The 19,037-nt window shown below is 42.4% G+C and overlaps 1 protein-coding gene across 1 annotated transcript in view; it reads left to right on the top strand.

Annotated features, from left to right (window-relative positions):
- The window catches only part of LOC147893199 (Transducin family protein / WD-40 repeat family protein), an 84,266-nt gene extending 73,914 nt beyond the window's left edge, over positions 1-10,352 (top strand). The window contains exons 19-20 of the mRNA XM_087385535.1: positions 9,240-9,293; positions 9,388-10,352. Of these exons, the coding sequence (XP_087241661.1) occupies positions 9,240-9,293; positions 9,388-9,706 (373 nt within the window). The 3' untranslated portion in view covers positions 9,707-10,352. The remainder of the gene's footprint in view (positions 1-9,239; positions 9,294-9,387) is intronic.
- Positions 10,353-19,037: the final 8,685 nt, after the last annotated feature.

Consider the following 19,037-nt stretch of genomic DNA (forward strand, 5'->3'; position numbering starts at 1 on the left):
ATGCGAATTGCAGATGGGGAAGAGCTGTCAGCTAGGCGGAGAGAAAGACTGCGTCAGGGAAGAGAATGGCAGCAAAGAGACTAGTGCAAGCAGGAGAGCAAGGGCATCAGGAATCGGCCAAGAAGCTGCAGAGAGGGTGGCTCTGTCAGGAAGAGCATGTAGCAATCGGCTGAGGGAATCCCTTGCTGCGAATTCTTGCTGCAAGTGAACCCTCTGGATATATAGGCTGAGGTGAAAAGCTGTGGAAAGCACCACTTTTCACCTAAATTTGGCTTTTCCCCTGACTTGGGGCCCAAGCCAGCCAAATCAATCGCTGCCCATTAATTCTCCACCCTTCAATGCCATCGTCCTAGGCTAGGCCTTGAAGAGCCAGCCATATGCAGTCCTCAACTTCTCGTCGCCACCCTTCCTAACCTCCTTGCCTGATCGCCTACTATTCTCTACACCAATCGCTCCAAACCTGCAACCCTATGATCACACTTCGACCTACCCTGGAAGTGATTCGCCCCATCTAACTTGGAATTTGCACCTATCTCTCTTATCCTCCTCAGTATCACCCTCACAGTCTACAACGAATCTACAGTCTCTCCTTGCAAAAGACTTCTCTACCCCAATCCAGGCAAATCTAGATTCGTAACTGAAGAAACTACTAACACTTGCTGGGTATGGAAAGAAAATTTTGAATTTGAAGCTTACCTGGAGGAGATCGCGTCCACTCCTTGCAACAAAGATTCATACCTCAGGGTTGGCTCTAATACTAACTGACACGACCCCAACACTCTTGAAACCTTTGACCTGCAAGCAAACACAAGAACACACGAAACATGAGGAATCTAAGCAGGCTGCTCGCCATCCAACCATGACATCTACGAGATAAGATCCCAAATCGTGAGATGTCCCCTCCGAGCCATGAGTTGAGCTATTGGCACGAACTCCCAACCAGATCCTGACCAGGCTGTTGTCCCATACCACCAAGTGGCACCTAGAGGCCTTGGATCTTCGGCTGGGTCTTGGGCTACGCTAAGATGTAGGCGCACATCCATGACTTGATCCAGGATGAGACCTAGCACTAGGGAACTAGACTTGCTCCCCTCGGCTCACTAAATATTGAACCTCTGGGCCCCTTTTATAGACTCGGGCTCAATGCGCCAAAAATAGCGGAGACCTCTATCTGGTCGTATCCTTGCCACGCAACCCGAGAATCAAACCTGCCTAACCCTAAGCCTCCCGAGGCTACTTGAGCTAGTATTGTGTACCCTAGTACACATCAGATACCAATCCATGCACATGAGAGATCTAGATGTGCCAGGGTTGAGCAGAGTCTATTTGCTAGCTTGCAGACACATGAATGGCTGTGAATTACACACATGGTTATGCCATAGTGAAACACTTCTGCATGTAATTTCTAGGCTATCTATCAGTCTTCCGCTGCGGGATACCCTCTGGTGGGATTTCATTTTCTAACATGGTATCAGAGCCCTGATGAAAGTTATCGAGAATTGGAGCTTGAAGGCAAGGACCTTGCTGAAGGAGGACCTTGATTCATTGCTTGGAGGAATTAGCTTTGGTGTCTGAAGGATTCTACCAAGGTGGGAGGCTCAGGTTCAGGCAGACGCCTGAAGGATTGTACCTAGGTGGGAGCTCAGGTTCAGACAGGTGTACATTATCTCTTTCAGCTCATTATCATGGCCAATAGATACTAGATCCAAATTTTGGTGAGACAGGCAAGCTCGAGGTACCAACTACCCATTGTGGAGAATGAAGGTTTGGAGTGACCTAGTGTTGAGGGAGTCCAACCACATCATCCTTGGTAGAAGTGATAATGCCAGCGGACACTATATTAGTGAGAGCATAGCAGATCCAGGATGCGGAAGCCTTGGCTATCATTGTGGAAACAACAATGGATATGGCGCTGCCTCAGATTCAGATAGCGAACACTTCTTTCGAGGCCTGGACAACATTGAGGGATATGTATGAGCTTGACAATGAGGCGAGAATCTTGGATCTCGAGACAGAGCTGTACAACATGAGGATGGATGAAGGGGAATCGGTATAGGAACACATCACCAAGTTGAAGGTGATGCAGGATCAGCTAGTGATAGTTGGTCAAAGGACAAGATCGAAAAGGATGGCAAGGTTGTTGCTGGGAATGCTCCCGCAGAGCTATAGCAGTTTTGTGACTACGATGACTGTAGTGACTTTTGAGGAGCTTGTTCCATTACTGATGCAGCAAGAAGCTGGAGAAAAGAAGTACAACGGTACGGATAAGGATGACAAGGCCCTGATAGCACAGGACAGGAGCAAAGGCAAGGGCAAGGGTAAGCCTGGAAAAGGTAAGCCCAAATCTGACGATAGAGCGGACTCTTCAGATGAAGACAACAAGAAAAAAGGAAAGAAAGAGAGGAAGTGCTTCTATTGCGATGAGCCAAGACATTTTGTGAAAGATTGCAAAAAGAAGAAGGTTGATAAGAAGAAGGGTAGCTCAGAGTGAGAGGAGTTAGCTCAACTAATGACATCGGATCTTTTCTTGGTGGCAACTCTAGGTGCTGCTGAGATTAGGTACATGGACCTCAGTGTTACTCTCATAATGTCAGACATTGAGGATTGCTCAGAAGAGGAGTCAGGATCCTTTGTGAAGGTGATGGACAGTGATCAACGCCTCGAGACATGTGGGTGCTTGGCTGGTGTTATTGAAGCAGACAAAGATGGCTAGATTCTTACCTACTAGATCGACCATATTAACTATCTAGTTGGCTCACAAGTTTGTGGACTTATTGTTTAAGCTATATGATTTGCCTTCCGACATAGTGAGTGATCGGGACTCTAAGTTTACAAGTAACTTTTGGACACTTGTTCTTGAGAAGTTGGAAACTACTCTAAGTATGAATTCCTCAGATCATGCACAATCCGATGTGTAGCACAGAGAAGGTTAACCAGTTGGTTGAAGATATGCTTTGTGCATATGTTTCTAAGAGACGGGAAGACTATCTCCCCATGATAGAATTTGCTTACAACAGTGCAAAGCATTCAAGTACAGGTTACAGTCCTTTTATGTGTATGTACAGGTTTCAACCTAAGTCACTAGTTATGGTTGGGTTCAAGGGAATAAACAATGATGTTGCAAGGACATTCTTGCAAGACATGGAGGAAATGTTGCAGTTTGCCAAGGAGTCAATTAGAAGGAGTCTATAAGAAGTGTTGAGGATCGGGATAGATTTTATGCTAATAGACATCGTTCACTCAGAGAGTGTTCTGACAGAACAATTGTTGAAGGCACATGGTGGAGAGGGAGAGAGAGAGAGGGTAGGCTAGGGAGAGAGGAAGTGATACTCAAAGAGAGACATAATGAAATGACTAGAGCAATGAACCAAAATGAAAGTACTCACATGTAGACCAAGGAGCTTGTAGCTTGATACCTGATTGATTTGACACTAGACAAGTACAACTCTTATATAGAGCACACACACACATATAAACACCTATGTATATGGGATAACTCCCAATGTGACACGTGGCATCCATAGGACATACTAGACTAGAACTCACACTAGAACACACTAGAACACACTAGAACACACCAAACTGACTCAACTTGGCTTCATATTTTAACATCCCCCCATGAAGGCAAGGTGAGAGACTACTGGAATGGAACCAAGGACAGAACATGACAGTGACAGGACTACTAAACTGTGCAATGTATGAACTAGACATGGCTCCCATGCCAACTCAGAGGTTGAAGTTTGAGCATGGTTCAGAGGTCGGACTGAGCACTCACATGGCTTTACATCCCAAACGTGACTCAGAGGCTAATGTCTCAATGTAGATGCATGAACAACTCAGAGGACTAGAAGAGCAATGCACCAACATCCTAGAACTCATATGCCAAGCCTGATAACTAGACCCTATCACTACCAATATATGGCTCCCACAGTACATTCCCCTCTTGACTCTAGGGACTAACTAGGAACATTGAGTCACACACCAAACATATAAGAGAAAATACATCATTTTAGGAGGACTATCCAAGGCAAAGGACCTTTATTAACTCTTCGAATATTCTTTTTAGAGGGACTACTCAAGGCAGAGAACCTTTAACATATAAAAAAACACAAAAGATTTCATTCATTTTATGCATAGCAAGGGCAGAGAACCCATGAGCCCGAAGTAGCTACCGCACAAAAGTGTGCGCATCCTGATGCAAAGAGGTATGTCGGTAAAGAACTAGGCGAGGATGCCCTCGAATGATGTGTCAATGAAGGCCATAGGAGCAGCTACCAAGGGAGATCACGTCATGACTCTCAATGTGCTGATCGGAGAGTCACCAAATGCTCAAGGGAGTTTCCTAGTTGAAGACGCAAATCGTGGGCCGCTCAAATCAGATCCATGAGCACCAACGGGAAGCTCGAATGAAGGTGGTAAGATAGGCAATCTATGGCGGAATCACAAGCAAGTTTTGGCGTGGATTTCGAGGGCAGGAGCAGCAACAGTAGACAGCATCAGATGGTGCAGCAATCGAGGTAGTCACCAAAGTGTACCGAGATCAGAGAAATGATATTTGATTCCCTGATTGAAAAAAAAAAGACCTTTTTTTGACAGAGCGACTACTATGCATAAGCTCAACTACAGCTTTGAGCTTAACTAGATGAAGAGAAGGCAAGCGACTCCTACAGCTGGGCTCCATTGTCTATTGCAATTCAATGCCCACAACAATAGTGAGCCTATCTAAAGCCCTACCTAAGTAGCAAAGATCTCTGCTCGACATCTCCTACACGAGGGTGTATTGCAAATGACTCTGCAACAACTACAACAACGTCAATGCAGCTTCATCAACAAGAACAGGCTCAGCGACATTACAACAGTGCCCCAACTACACCGGATGGCAACACAAGCTACAACCAAAGATTGTGTTGAGGAGGATGCAACATGGGAGACATTACCTAACCTTCAGAGAACATTTCCGGGTTTTCTTACGAACTCAGGAGTGAGTTCTTAGAGGAGGGGAGGCTAGGCAGGCTTGATTCTCGGGTTGAGTGGCATAGGGTACGAAGCAGATTTGGATCTCCGCTATTTTTGGCACATTGGGTCCGAGTCTATAAAAGGGGCCTAGAGGTTCAGTCTTCAGTGAGCCGAGGGGAGCAAGTCTAGTTCCCTATGATCTTGGATCGAGTTGTGGACGCGCGCCTGCATCTTATCATAGCCCAAGACCTAGCAGCAGATCCAAGCCCTTGAGGTGCCACCTAGTGGTATGGGACACCGGTCTGGTTAGGATCTAGTTGGGAGTTTGTACCAGTACCTCAGCTCGTGGCTTGGAGGGGACATTTCACGATTTGGGATCTTATCTCGTAGATGTCATGGTTGGGTGGTGAGCAGCGTGCTCAGATTCCTCATGTTTTGTGTGTTCTTGTGTTTGCTTGCAGGTCAAAGGTTTCAGGAGTGCTGGGTCGTGTCAAGATCTCTGAGCCCTTGTGCTCACTGAGCTTATGTTGACTCTCTATCCAAAGCATCTCTTCCATCTTGCTGTCCAGAAAGCCAGCCTAGGTGGGCACCTTCTTTGAGCTTAGTCTGCAGCTCTCCAGCCTACTTTTCTCCTCCTAGATGTAGGCCCAAAATATGGCTGGTCTGCTGCTCCTTGCTGCTTTCTGAAGGCTGCTCCAAGTGATGATTGAATGAGGCCCAAAGGCCTCCCTTTAATAGGGCACAAGGCCCTCCAAATCATCTGACGAGCTTGGGGCCCTGTAGCCGACCCAAACAGGCCTACTTCTTGCTGCAGCCTATAAAACCCCCCATTGGGGCACTATTGCAGACTTTGGCTGGTCCTGCCTGGCCACATGGCAGGCTACCACAAGCCCTGGCCATATTCCAGCCTGCTCTACATCCCCTTTGGGTCTTCCAAAGCTTGCTGACCTGTGCATTTCTGTTCAGCCCTGTTCGTGGTCCTAGGAAAAGCTTTCAGCCAGTCCATTCGGAGATTTTCCTGTACATGTTTGTCCTCTCCATCCATGGACAGCCCTGTGGCTCCTGCACCACTTCTGCCCACCATGTTTGACCTGATTTTCCAGGTATCTCCCTTCTGTCTCTACTGCCCACATGGCAGCCCCCACCATGGTGGACCTGATCTGCCAGGTATCTCCTTTAACTCTCTACTGCCCATATGGCAGCCCATGTGCTGCCCAAGTGGCAGCCCCATGCCTAATCTTATCAGCATATGATCCCCCCCCCCAACCCCCCCGATGCACTTTTCATATGGGGGCTCACACGTGGGGAGGTTCTTTTCCAACACCCCGCATCCAACATGTGCAGCATGCCAAATGAGCAAGTTTGAGCAGTAATTGACTGGTCCAGAAGTGTCATTTGGTACAAATGAGTGCCGAGAGTGTGAACCTCATTCTAAACTATTATTACATGTATGTGATTGATGTGAGATTAGGCCAGGTTTTTGAGAAATGTGTGATCTGCTATGGCCATATGAGCATTTTCTCTATGCTTTGAAGAGGAGACGAGGATGGGGATGCATAAGATGACAGCTGAATTGTGCAAGCAGTCAGTTACAGGTAGAAAAGTGCTGTATTTCCCACGTGGATTTTGTAGGAGAAACATATTGTTGGATTGCCAACATCTCCTGGTCATAAACTTGGCAAGCAAGCTTTTTGTCTTCAAACTTTCTGCTTTAAAAAGCTATTATACCATGCTCTTGCCTTAGAGCAACGTTGACGCAAGAATGCATCTTTCTTCATGAGATCCGTGAGAGGGGCTACCCTTTCGGCAAAGTAAGGTAAAGGAGGCAAGGCCCAAAAATTCTCTCAACTGTGTGGTATTGCATGGCTGCAGCCTCTCCCTTAAACATTCTACCTTTGAAGGGTCCACTTGAATCCCATTCTTATCCACAATATGCCCAAGGTTTGAACCTCTTTTGCCATAAAAGTGCACTTTCTTGTCTCAACATAGAGCTGATACAGCCTCAAGATTTCCAGCACCTGTTTGACATGCTCAATGTGCCCTCTGTTTGCTTTTGCTGTAAATTAGGATGTCATTAAAAATACCCAACACATAACATATTAGAAGTGGCTGCAAAATCTTGTTCATGAGTGTGCCTGAAAGGTGGCCAATGCATTAGTCAATCCGAATGGCATCACTTTGAAACACATAGGCCAGGCAATCTTGTGCTCATCTGTGTGGAAGGCTATCTGGTGCTCATCACCCTCTTTCACTCTAATCTGGTGGTATCATGACCTCAAATCTATCTTAGTGAAGAACTGAGCACCCTTGAGTTCATCCAATAAGTCATCAATCCTAGGGATTGGAAACCTGTTGTTGATAATGGCCTTGTTGAGCTCATTATCATCAATGCACATGCCGTATGACCTGTCTTTCGTTTTAAGTAGAAGTATTGGCAAGGCAAAAGGAGAAGTACTTTGAGAAATGGAACCTGCTTTGCTACTTCCTCCCAATAGGGCCTTGTTGTGGGCTTGATGCCAGGTTACAAGACTATAGTCTGGTCAACATCTCTCTTTAGAGGTGGCATATCATCAAATTCTGAAAGCAATTCCTACATATCAACATCCTCCACCAAGGGATCCTCCCTGTTTTAGGTTTGGTCACATGCAATTTGTATACAGCAATCTCTTTCTTGAGTTCCTGGCCTGACTCCATGCTGAAATCAGCTGCATTTTTGGGGCTGTCAAACCCTGCAACACCACTGCTTTGCCTTTGTGTGCAAAACAGAGAGTCATGACATTCAGATTGACACTAAACTCCCAAAGAATGATTCTAGAGCGTCATAATGTTTAGGTACCAGACTTTGCTAGAGAGCATTGCCACATCATCTAGGTTTATGAAAGTCCTAATTTTGTACTATATATGGTCTAGACTAATTGTGTCGTCTTATTCTTATACACACATGTATATGCTTGTCCTCTTCCTTTGTGAGTTTGATCGACGAAAGCGACAATTCTTCTCTTGCGTACATATGGCTCAAAACGCCATCCAACACAAACTTGGTGGGTGAGGCATGACATGTACTCTCTTTGGCCCATATTGCAATTTGTTGCCAGCGAACAATGGTCTGCTAGGGACCTATTCCGAGATCATCAACATGTAGCTGTCACTAACCTCTTGGGTGGTTGATGTAGACTTCTATAGTCGCATGAGATAGGAGATCTCTATGACTTGTATGATGGATGTGGTGGTACATGCACCGGCTTGACTGGACTAGACGATAAGGTTTGGCCATGTCTAGGCCCTGCGCTGTCCTGATTCTGTTCCTTCTCTTAAAATGGGAGTGATGAGTCTGTGTGTGGTATCTAAACGCATCTTGTGTGATGTGTCCCATGATCCCTCTTATCTCCAATCCCCTATCCACAAGGAGCCTGGTAAAATATTGAGTTGAGGGTTCCTTTTGCATTTAATAAAGACATTGAAAAGTATTCTAGAGAAGGCGCAGTCATTATATGATGAAGGTTCAAGGCTAGGACAAGAGCCAAGCGAGACAAAATGGCCTATGAGATACACTGTACAATGTATTAAATGCTCCTTTGGATTTGATCATAATGAAATCTCCCCCTAAAATATTAATGCTGTCAGAAGACCAAAATGGTCTTTGAGACAAAGTATGGCACAATGCATTGGGAGAGCCAAAATACTTCTCCCATTCATGGAAATGGCTGTAGCTCAAGAGAATTGATGTGATTGCAGCTTGCTTTTTATCTTGGAGTGGGACAGCCAGCAAAGGGAGTCCAAATACATAATCTATCATCTTTTTTTAAGTGTTGCAGCGCCCCTTATGCAAAAGTTGAGATGTTTTTTGAACATGTCAGCCCTTTCTGCAAATTGTACACATAAGTATACTTTCACTATTTTGTGAAGTTGGTCCAGTTTTGAGGTTGCAGGAGGTGAAAGGTTTCACAGAGGATGAGTGAATTTCTTATGCATGGGCTTGGAAAGTTCAGATTATGGCCCCTGTTTCTATTTATTTAGTTATTTTTTATTTCAATTCTCAGTGAACCTCATTTCCTTTTTACTTGATACATGCCCTTTGTTTTACCCAAGAAAAGACATTGTATTTTTCATTTCTTCTTTCTAAGGAAAGAGAGATGTTGGAGAATGTTTTTGCCTTTGCTTGTAAGTTCTCTTTCAAAACATTATTGGAGCTATGACAAGAAGCAGAACTTAAAAAAGTGGACTCAGAATTCATAATTTCTACATTGACATTGTTCTTTGTGTTTTGAGCCATGCTTGCATAGGGTTTTGCAGCGATGGGCAGACCATGTTCTCCATAACGAACAAAACCTGTGGAGGTAAAATTCTGAATTTATCATGTAGGATTGTTCTATTTACAATGTTCTATTGGGTTTAGAGCCCATTTGTCTAAAATAACAATTTCTTCTGTAGAGCAATGATATTATATGTGGCAGCTGGTGCTCTAGTAGATGCCCTTGCAGCACTCAGAGATGCCAAGCAGCCTGACACTGCTGCCATGTTTCTGCTGGCATGCCATGAATCAAAAGCATTGGCCTTATCACAGACAGTATCAAAGACTGGACAGGATGACCCACCAACTGTTGGTGGGCAAACTGGTGTGGAATTGCTGAATCTGCCAGGGGGTTTGAATAGTCAGAAAGAAGATGTGCGTGCTGTGTGTGATTATTATGGCCAATATCAGATCGCATTGGCCCATCTTTGTACTGGGGTGGCTCCTGTGTTCTACTGATTGGGGACTGCCAAAGTTTCCAGTACAGTTCTGGAGAGCTCATACATATTCATGTACGAGTGATATATTCGAACTGGGTCCTAGTCCTGGCCCAAAAAATATGCAATCTTGTCGCTGACAATGGAGGCCTTGCCTTGACATCGGGTTGAATAGCGATAGGGGTCTATTCTATGTACATTTATGGGCATACTTCAAAGTATGCATTCCGGGCTTTTGGACGTGCCGCTGCTTTCACCTTTGAGCAGGGATATTCGTACGAGTCATTAGAGTGATTTGATTGTAAAGCTCAAGCGCCTCGAGTGCCCCATGCAGTCACAAGTTTTGTATCTTAAGGCAATGGAAACAGAGAACACTAGAACTGACCAAGGTCATGGAGAGGGTAACCCATTGATTTATTCAATAGTTCAAGGCCATTGGAAAGAAAAGCCATTTGGCCAAAAAAGTCTCATTTTTTTAAAGGAATGCACATCCAACATTTATATGCAAATGGCAATTGCTATGTACATTTACAAATGACCCTTTATGCCACTGTGAATTTGCTGGCACTGATTCGCAGCTTGTTTTGTGAACAAAGGGTAATCAAACAGACCATTTTTGGTGTGGAAATTTTATTTTCATCTTGGGTTTTGTTGACCACCAGTGTTTATTCCCACAGCAGTGAGTATAGGAGTGCAGTTACAAACCAGAAGTTCATATCATGACTACAATCAGAGAGCAGTTAATAACTTAATGCTAACTTATCCATCTCTATCTTCAAACACTTGTAATGTTGTTTCAGATTCGTAAAGAGCGTTAAAAGAGAATTTGCAGATAAAGTTATCATGTCAAGCAAGCTCCAAGATCTGAGTGGGCAATCTTTGTGTGCTAAAACTATTGCAAGTTTTTTTTTAAAATGACGATCAAGCTTCTGTTGTCAACCAATTTAGTTCTTGTGCTTATGTATTTATGGTATGTTTGAAACCATGTATGTGCAAGAAAATATGGATGTATGCAATTTTAGATCACCTCTATTCACCTCTCCGACTTGAAAAATTCACTGCATCCAATCTATTCATGATTTTCTCTCCGAATCACTTCCATCTCATTCCTAATTTTGCAAACAAAATTCCCGTCATGGTTCTGAGGAGTTGCTGCAAGGGAGGGACGTAGGAAGAATACTTTTCTTTGTTTTCGTGATGCTTTATTAAGCTTAGGGATGAAAATGAAAGGCGGCAGATGAATCGTCGAGAGGCTGAAGAGAGAGAGAGAAGTAGAAGTATAATTTATTAGCGTCCTCGGGGGGCCAAAAATGACCCATGGGACCCGTCTCAATACAATGTAAAAAGAGTCTCCTCAAGGAGAGGGGTCAGGAGTCTGAGTTCCTGATGACAAGTAAAAAGACGAGTGACAAAAGATCTCAAAGTTGCCGGAGAGGCAGTAGAGAGAATTGATGTCAAATGAGCGGAGTCCTCCAGTATCTGCTGGTGGTCCTCCCTAATATGTGAATGACGGGGGCACTGTAGAGCTACATGTGCCTCCGTCTCAACTGTCTGCATGTCACAAAGGGTACAGACTCTAGCATGTTTGGGTTGGTGTATCCAAGCTCCTTGCTCAATGGCAAATGTATGAGATCTGGTACGGAACCTAGCTATGTTTCTGCGATATAGAAGGGGGAGAGAGAGAGAGAGAGAGAGAGAGTACAAGAGTCGCTAGAAGTGATATAGATAAGCCAGAGGCAGTGAGAGAGCCTTCTGGAGGTTTGAAGAATTCTTGAAACCTCCTTAATTTTTTGCCCTTTCTACTCATTCGTGCCTTGCCTCGCACTAATTAATTAAAAGAGACATTTCGTGTCATAGGGGACCTATTATGTGCAAGAAAATATGGATGTAAGAAAGGAAAGGGAACCCAACACAATGGACATGTATGGAGTATGAGGGTCTGAACATAAACTACAAACACCTTCAAAACATGTTCAGTCTTTGATATGGAACTCGTCTACAAATTGGTTAGTATCGTAAAGATTTTTGACTAATTCTATGAATGGAGTGTAGTCACAACCAAATGAAACAAGTTCAACTACTTGTAGTAGATATGGAATGGTGTTATCAGTTTTGATTTTCTTTGGAGTTTTTCTCCATTGATTCAGGAAGTTTCGTTCTCCTTCTATAAGGATACACAAACCTACAACTTTTTAAAGATTGAAGACCCGTTTGTAGATACACCCAATATGCAAATGCTTATGGATACTTCTTTTAAGTGCATTTAGATAATAGCTTAAAAAGAAAATGACTATTTGTTTGTCAATTGTGATATGATGATGCTTATTACCTCATAAAATGTAGGACATTTAAGTTGATGATAGGATTGTGTATCTTTAAGCTACATATCTTACTTGTACAAATATTTGAAGCAAGGGCAAGAGTTAACATCTGGATCAAGGAGGGGTTAAAAATCATAGTTACAAGCTATGGATATATAGCAATGAAGGGAGCAATGGGTATTTGTAAAAGTAATAAGCTTTAGGATGCCATCCTTAGGTACTTAGTATTTATAGTCGTGATCTAGATCCATAGTTTAAGCATCAAACACAATAGAGTTTTCTTCCTCTCTTGCTCAGTTTGTCAGGGTTATCCCCTTGCCCCTTTCTCTTTCTTTTTGTAGTGGAGGCACTAGCATTTTTTTTTTTACTGGAGCTCAACCAAACTTACCTTGGCAAGCAAGGCCTTGGTGGCCAACCAGGTCCTTGCCACAGCTTGGGACATAGCCTCATGTTGGTGTTTTCACAGGGGATGCATGGGTCAGCTTAGGCGCTTGGTGCACAACTTCCTATGGGCAAGTTCGGATGGCACATGGAACACTAGAGCTAGGGTGGCATGTCACACATTGATTTTGCCATAGGTCCAAGAAGGCCTTGGCATCATTGACCCAGAGATGCAGCGTAGAGCCCTCCTAGGCAAGTACTCGGTCTTACCCTAGGCTCTGAGTCCTAAAAGCTCTTACTTCAATGAGGGCTATCCCCCATACTGTTGGACAGTGGTAGTAGTCTCATAGATGGATTTTCTCGGAGATCCCCCTCGCAAGGAAGGGCTCTCCCATGATGAGGAGCCCTTTCAGGGTCTAGAAGCACTGGGGGACTTTCATAGGTTGGGCCCACATGGTGTGAGGGGATCAAGCGGCGGACGCTCATTTGGCACCCTAAGGTTTGGGATTCGGAGGGACGTATTCTAGGACAAGAGTCACGTATAGGCTAGGCATAGTGGGACAGTAGCCGATTGAGATCCTTTGGGATTTGGAGAAAACTCCCTTTGGATGCAAAGGACACGATGCAAGCACTTTGGCATCTGAGGGGAAGGCATACAAATGACACAGATTAACATAGCGATTCCCAACTTTGGTGGGAGGGACTCAGCACCACTTGGACCCACCATCATTGGTTATGCCTCTTAGGATTCAATTCCTTTAGCAGTCGTAGGGTTTCTACCATTGCATAGGTACTACTAGGTGGGGAATGGGGGTCAACCTTTCATGCCAAGTGTGTGTTTGAAATTACAGATCGAATAGCATAGACAAGTGCATTAGCTTCAATAGCTGGCTTTTTTTTCATATGCATCTAGATGATACAACCCACTAGAAAGTGTTCCTGCAAATACAATGTGATTATCATGTTGATTGCCATAAACGGCACAACCATAACCATCAAAGACAACCCTGAAGCCATTGGTAGAAATGATTGAGATGGAAATCAAATTTTTATTCATGCGTGGAACAAACAACACTTGTAGATAGTGATAGTATCTCTTGACACATTAGTAACCTCAACCTATCCAATTCCTTTGATAGGATAAGAGGCAATGTTTGAAAGAAATTTCAACGGGATGTGATGTGTGCAAGCTGAGAAAGAGAGGGACTGTTGGGATGAGGAGGACTTGGATGGGATGGTGTCATAGATAATCATGATAGTGGGCCACTTGGGCAAACTGTGGACCTATTAGATCAGAAGAGAGCACAATAGCGCCTTTGGTTATGGGAGGGTCGACCTCTCTAAAAAATCTAGTGGGACTCGTGTGAGTGTTTTGGAATGCTCGAGTAGGGCACATAGAGTGGAGAAGGTGCTCTGTTTCTCGTATATGACCTGTATTGGCTGCTACTTATAGCTTGAGACAATAGCTTGGATCCCCTGGAGAGAGTGTCATTGGGTTGACAAGGAGGTTCCTTGTGAGGTCCTCTCTCACTTTTGGTCATGTCTATGGACCAGTCTGAGATCATGAAAGATCTCATACTTCTTATGGCTTATGAATTGTGGCTCATGGGGACTTGCTCACTGGCCCATGGCTGGAACAGATGCGGATGGATGGCAGTTGCCAATGGTGCATAGATAGAGTGATGGAGATGATAGTTCACTGCCTCTGGGGATGCCCAGGGGCCCAGAGGATATGGTCTGTAGCTTTGAGGTCAGCAAAGCGAATACAGTGAGACTTCACATGTGGGGATGGTTATGTTGCTCACAGAGGGGGGTCATGCTTTCTTGATCAATCTAGCCTCTCCAACTTATCAAATTTAGGGCTAGCATGTGGCTAGGATTGAGGCATATGATGCGGTGCCTCCCAGCTGTGTATGCCTTGGGCCTTCGTTGGAGGATGGTGTTTGGGAGACAGTGCCTAGCATCATTACTGGGAACATCTGGGTTTTTGATTCAGCTTGGTGATGGGAGGACATTAGGTTCCCCGGCATTCAATCTTGTCACCATCTGGCAGGACATTATTTACACCCTACACACCATCCGGGAGTGCCAGACTCCGGATTCTAGAAAGATCGTCGAAAGGTAGGACCGCTTTTGCAAGGCATAGCTTGCATGCATTTTATATATCTTCACTGTGAGAGGTATTCGTTGGATGTATAGTCCGCCACCTTAGTTAGTCGCCCTTGTTTCGAAGATTCCCTAGGCAGTGTTCTAGGTTCTTCAAAAATATGATGGTTTCTCTTTGTGACAACCAAGTTCTATCTTATTGTCCGATGGTCAGCACCTTTTGGTTCTGTTGGATTTGTATGGTTGGTTATTTCAAAGCATTAATAGAATTTCCTTTACTCTATTGAAAAAAAAAAAGTATGAAAGGCTTCATTTGGGATGCCTGACTGAGTACATGGGCAAGTTACTTACCTCATATTATCAATGATTTTGTAGGGCTAGAATGCTTCGTATTATTATTCAGCTAAGTCCTTTGTTTTGAAATTGGTTTTTCAGTATCTCAAGTGACTTTGATTATTATTAATAGTGCTAGATATTTGGTGATCTTGGGTTTTATTCCTATATTGCAAGCATTTAATATCGAGTCTAATGGAAATGCTCACATGTTCCAATCATGGCTAATGTAATTGGCACCTTGAGTAAAGATGGTGAGTAAGATGATGAAGTTGTTATCGTTAAAAGTATCAATCAGATGGTATAATGGACTTGGGCTAGCTTTGCAAAATGATGTTATATTCAATTATGCGCTGCTTGTATTATATGGTAAGTTTGTAAAACGATGTGCTTATTGTATTTATAATATTTTCTAAAAAGGCCTAAGAAAAACCTTATATGATTTTGGGCTAATGAATCTATCTTCTGAATCCTTGTGATCATGGACAAGGGATAGTTTTTTATGTAATTTTTTGACATTAGGTGTTTTTAGGAGAGATTTGTAAATTCTCTAGGTGGGAAGCATGAGACACCATGTAGAGGGGATGGATTCAATGCGATGTTGCATTCTTTTGTCACCATCTCTTTCTCTACAGTTTTCTCAATGAAAGATGTTCATGTCTATGAAATCTATGTTTTTCCTTGATGTCTCCAGGGGCATCAAAGTGTAGGCTATCTTGGAAGGGTGTAGAACCGTGACGATTTTACCATCAAAGAACAAAAATGGAGGAAATATCTAGAGGCAAAAATCTATCTAAGGAATGAATTGCAAAGATCCATCACTTTGACTGGGAGAAGTGTTCAATTAGCTAATGTCATTGATCATCTAAACTTGCTTTGCAAAAGTTTAAAGTAGCACTCTATACAAAACGGTTCAACTTCACAACTTGGACTCAAGGACACAATCTATTGTGGACACATCGAAAGAAAATATTGCAAGAAACAGAAGTCTCTTTTGGAGTGCACTTCATGGTTGAGGTGGCATTTTCAGCCTCAACCTTGGTGCTTTTTTTACTCTCTATGATGAGAATGGCTCTGCCCACATAGGGTGTTTTATTTCTCATGCTTTGCGTGATGTATTCTTGTTATGAGCTTTTCTTTTAGGGTATTTTTCATACTCAATAGAAGTCTTTTCATTGAAACAAATCAAACAAAACTATCAATTTGGAATCAAAGTTTATACCACCAAACGAAAGAAACACTTCCAAACCAAAATTATAAAGTACCGCTCCACTATCCCCATGCTTCACTAATGAAATGACAATCATAGTCACAATCACAATCGTTATCACAATTACAATCTCAATCTTAATCTTAGTTGGAGGTGTAATCATAATTTCAAATCTACTGTAGATATCTATTTCAAAATCAAAATTTGGATCAACCTATCTCTAGAATCTCAATCTCAACTTGTTTGTGTAGAAGGCACCTTGAATTCGTACGTTAGAGTTCTCAATCACAATTAGTATTGTAATTGTGACTATAGCATGTAGATTGACCTAAAATAATCAACCAAAAGTTGTCAACATTGCTAGAAGATGAATTTCCTAAAATTGACCCTTGTCTTGTTACAAATCTCTCCTCTAAATAGGTTGCTTTTTCCAACATCACGTCCTGTTCTCCAAAAATAAGTGTCCTTGACTTGATAATGTTAAATAAAATTAAAATAAGGCACGAAGATTTCTACCCCTCTTAAAAGCTTGTCTCTCCCAAACTATGAGAAATTTACAAAAAACTCACAAGCCACCTCTTGTTTGTCTTTTGATGCCCTACAAAACTTGCCCTCATGCCATACAACTAAAATCCATCATCTTAGGCCCCAAAACTGCATTACAAAGCTTGACATGGATACCCATGCCAAACAATCAATCTAAGATGCTATTTTCTTTCTTCTTTTTCACTTTTTTACCCTCAAGATAGTAGGATCATGAAAAATACCTAGCACAAAAAATGTAGCTTGTGGGAGTGGATCAACAAATCTCTCAAACTCTTAAAAAAGGAAGATGTGTTCCATATATATAATCATGGCGAAACGTATAAATACAATTCTAAAATAAGAAATTATAATAAAGGACAATAATGAGAGCTAGGAAAGTTTGAAGCCTCACATCTGTGGCCCCTCCTTCAAAATGCTTTGTCCCTAGAGTAGAAATCAGAGAACTTTGTGCACAAAATGTCCTAGTGCCCCCAAATCACATCATCCATAGGGTAAAGATCCCATTTCGCCCTAGTCCCTTCAAAATCGTATCATTAACAAGGTAAAGATCCCATGTTGCAAGCCTTCAAAATTGTCTTGTTACTAAGTTGATTTACTTGCTTGCCAAGAATGGCCTATAGAACCACTCTTAGACTCCCATATTCACATCATGTAAAATGTGTTTAGGGCTAGCCTCTATATTAGGAGCAACAAGAAAGTGGAGCAATAATCCAAAGAGCAAATTCTAATAAATGCATACTATAGAAGAAATGTAAGATGAGAGAGAGGGAGAGAGACATACAGACAGACAGACAAAGAGAGACATAGTTACATTGAGAAAATAAACACTTAGTTTGTTCTATCTAGCAAGAATAATGCGATTATTTATTATTTGTTCAAAAAGAAAAATACAATTAGTAGCACATCTCTGCATCATATTGAGTAGAGAAACCATTGTATCACTACTAAGAAAATACCCACACAAGCTTATTTATACCATCTTTACAAAATGATCCATTCTCAATCTAGAAGCTAGAATGGTCATCACATATGGCCATTTACAAGTCAAACTAGTTAGCAAGACTGGTCCTTCATGAGACTAGTCCTTGGCTGATCAATTTTACAAGTCAATAGAGAAAATTATACATACATTCTTGGCTTCAGGGGTGCTTCCCTCGAAAACCCCTACCAAGGGGGAGCTACAAGCCATGTTGCTGACCCCCCTTGGATCCCTCGACAACATTTGTAGCAAGCAAGCCCCCACTTCATGGTTCAACACGCCAAAGTCCAAATGCAACTGGAAAAAATCTCTCTAAAATCAAGCTCCACATGCAACATCCACATAGTTCATTAACAAGATTACATGAAATGCAAGGTGTATTTTAATATCCTTGGGACGTTATATCTTTGTAAGAGAAGTTCTTGTATTTCTTTGACTTTGAAAGGTCACCCAAACCTTTGTGAAAGCCTCTTTCCTCAATCTCAAACTACTTTTCTTTGGCGTAGCCCACAAGAAGATGAGGTCACCCTCCTTTGAACATTCTTTGGTGTTGTCTTTTTGTTATAATTCTTTTTCTATCTATCTTGAGCTTTCATCGTGCAGCCTTTTATCATTTTTAGATATGTCTCCATATTTTGTCATTCTCTTCTGATAAGTTCCCGCCTAAGGTTTTTAATCTTTGATACTACAACTTCATTTACACTAGTTTTGGCTAGCCTCTCTAATCCATTGGTGCCAGTGATACTTGTTGAGTCTTTATAACATTCAACCTTTTGAAAATTTCAAAACAATTACTTTTCTAGACTATAAGGTTAGGATCATGAGAACACTACCAAGGGACTTCTTCTTTGTGAACAACAAAGGTAAATCACCTTTGCAAGTAGTTCAGATGGACATAACTCAACTTTCCAAGAATTTCCTCATCTTATTCATGCTATGGGAAACACCAAGCAAGGGAGAAATTGATGTCGTTCACATCTCCAACTAACCATTTGAGTACCTATAATAATCCATTTGATTAACATTGCATAGCATTAGCATACATAGTCATTTAGTATGCATTGTATTCCTGCATGCTTACCTTAGGGTACTACACCTATTGGAGCCAAAATTCTGCAACTAAGGAGTAAATTATAGAGTAATGAATCATGTAAATTTTAATTATATGAATTAGGCTAGATTTAGAACTACTTGGGTGTTGTATCTAACAATCCAATTATTACATAATAATTCACCCTAACATCTAGGTCCAAAAACCACACGTACATAGGGACAATAGGATAAGTCCCACTTGGAATCTTACCATTTGGATACCAAGCTACCGTCACTTACCTAATCTTACCTTGGGCCATGCAATATATACCCAGCAAAGGACATGGCTATGGGCAAGAATTGTCTTACATTAAGGCCTTCCCCACTTCTATGGGCAATGACCAAACTAAGAAGGTGATGAGACCTTGGTCTAATGGAGGCAACA

This window comes from Dipteris shenzhenensis, chromosome 15, assembly GCF_047967505.1.
Source record: "Dipteris shenzhenensis isolate YYH24624 ecotype China chromosome 15, Dip_SZ_1.0, whole genome shotgun sequence".
NCBI classification, from domain to species: Eukaryota; Viridiplantae; Streptophyta; class Polypodiopsida; order Gleicheniales; family Dipteridaceae; genus Dipteris; species Dipteris shenzhenensis.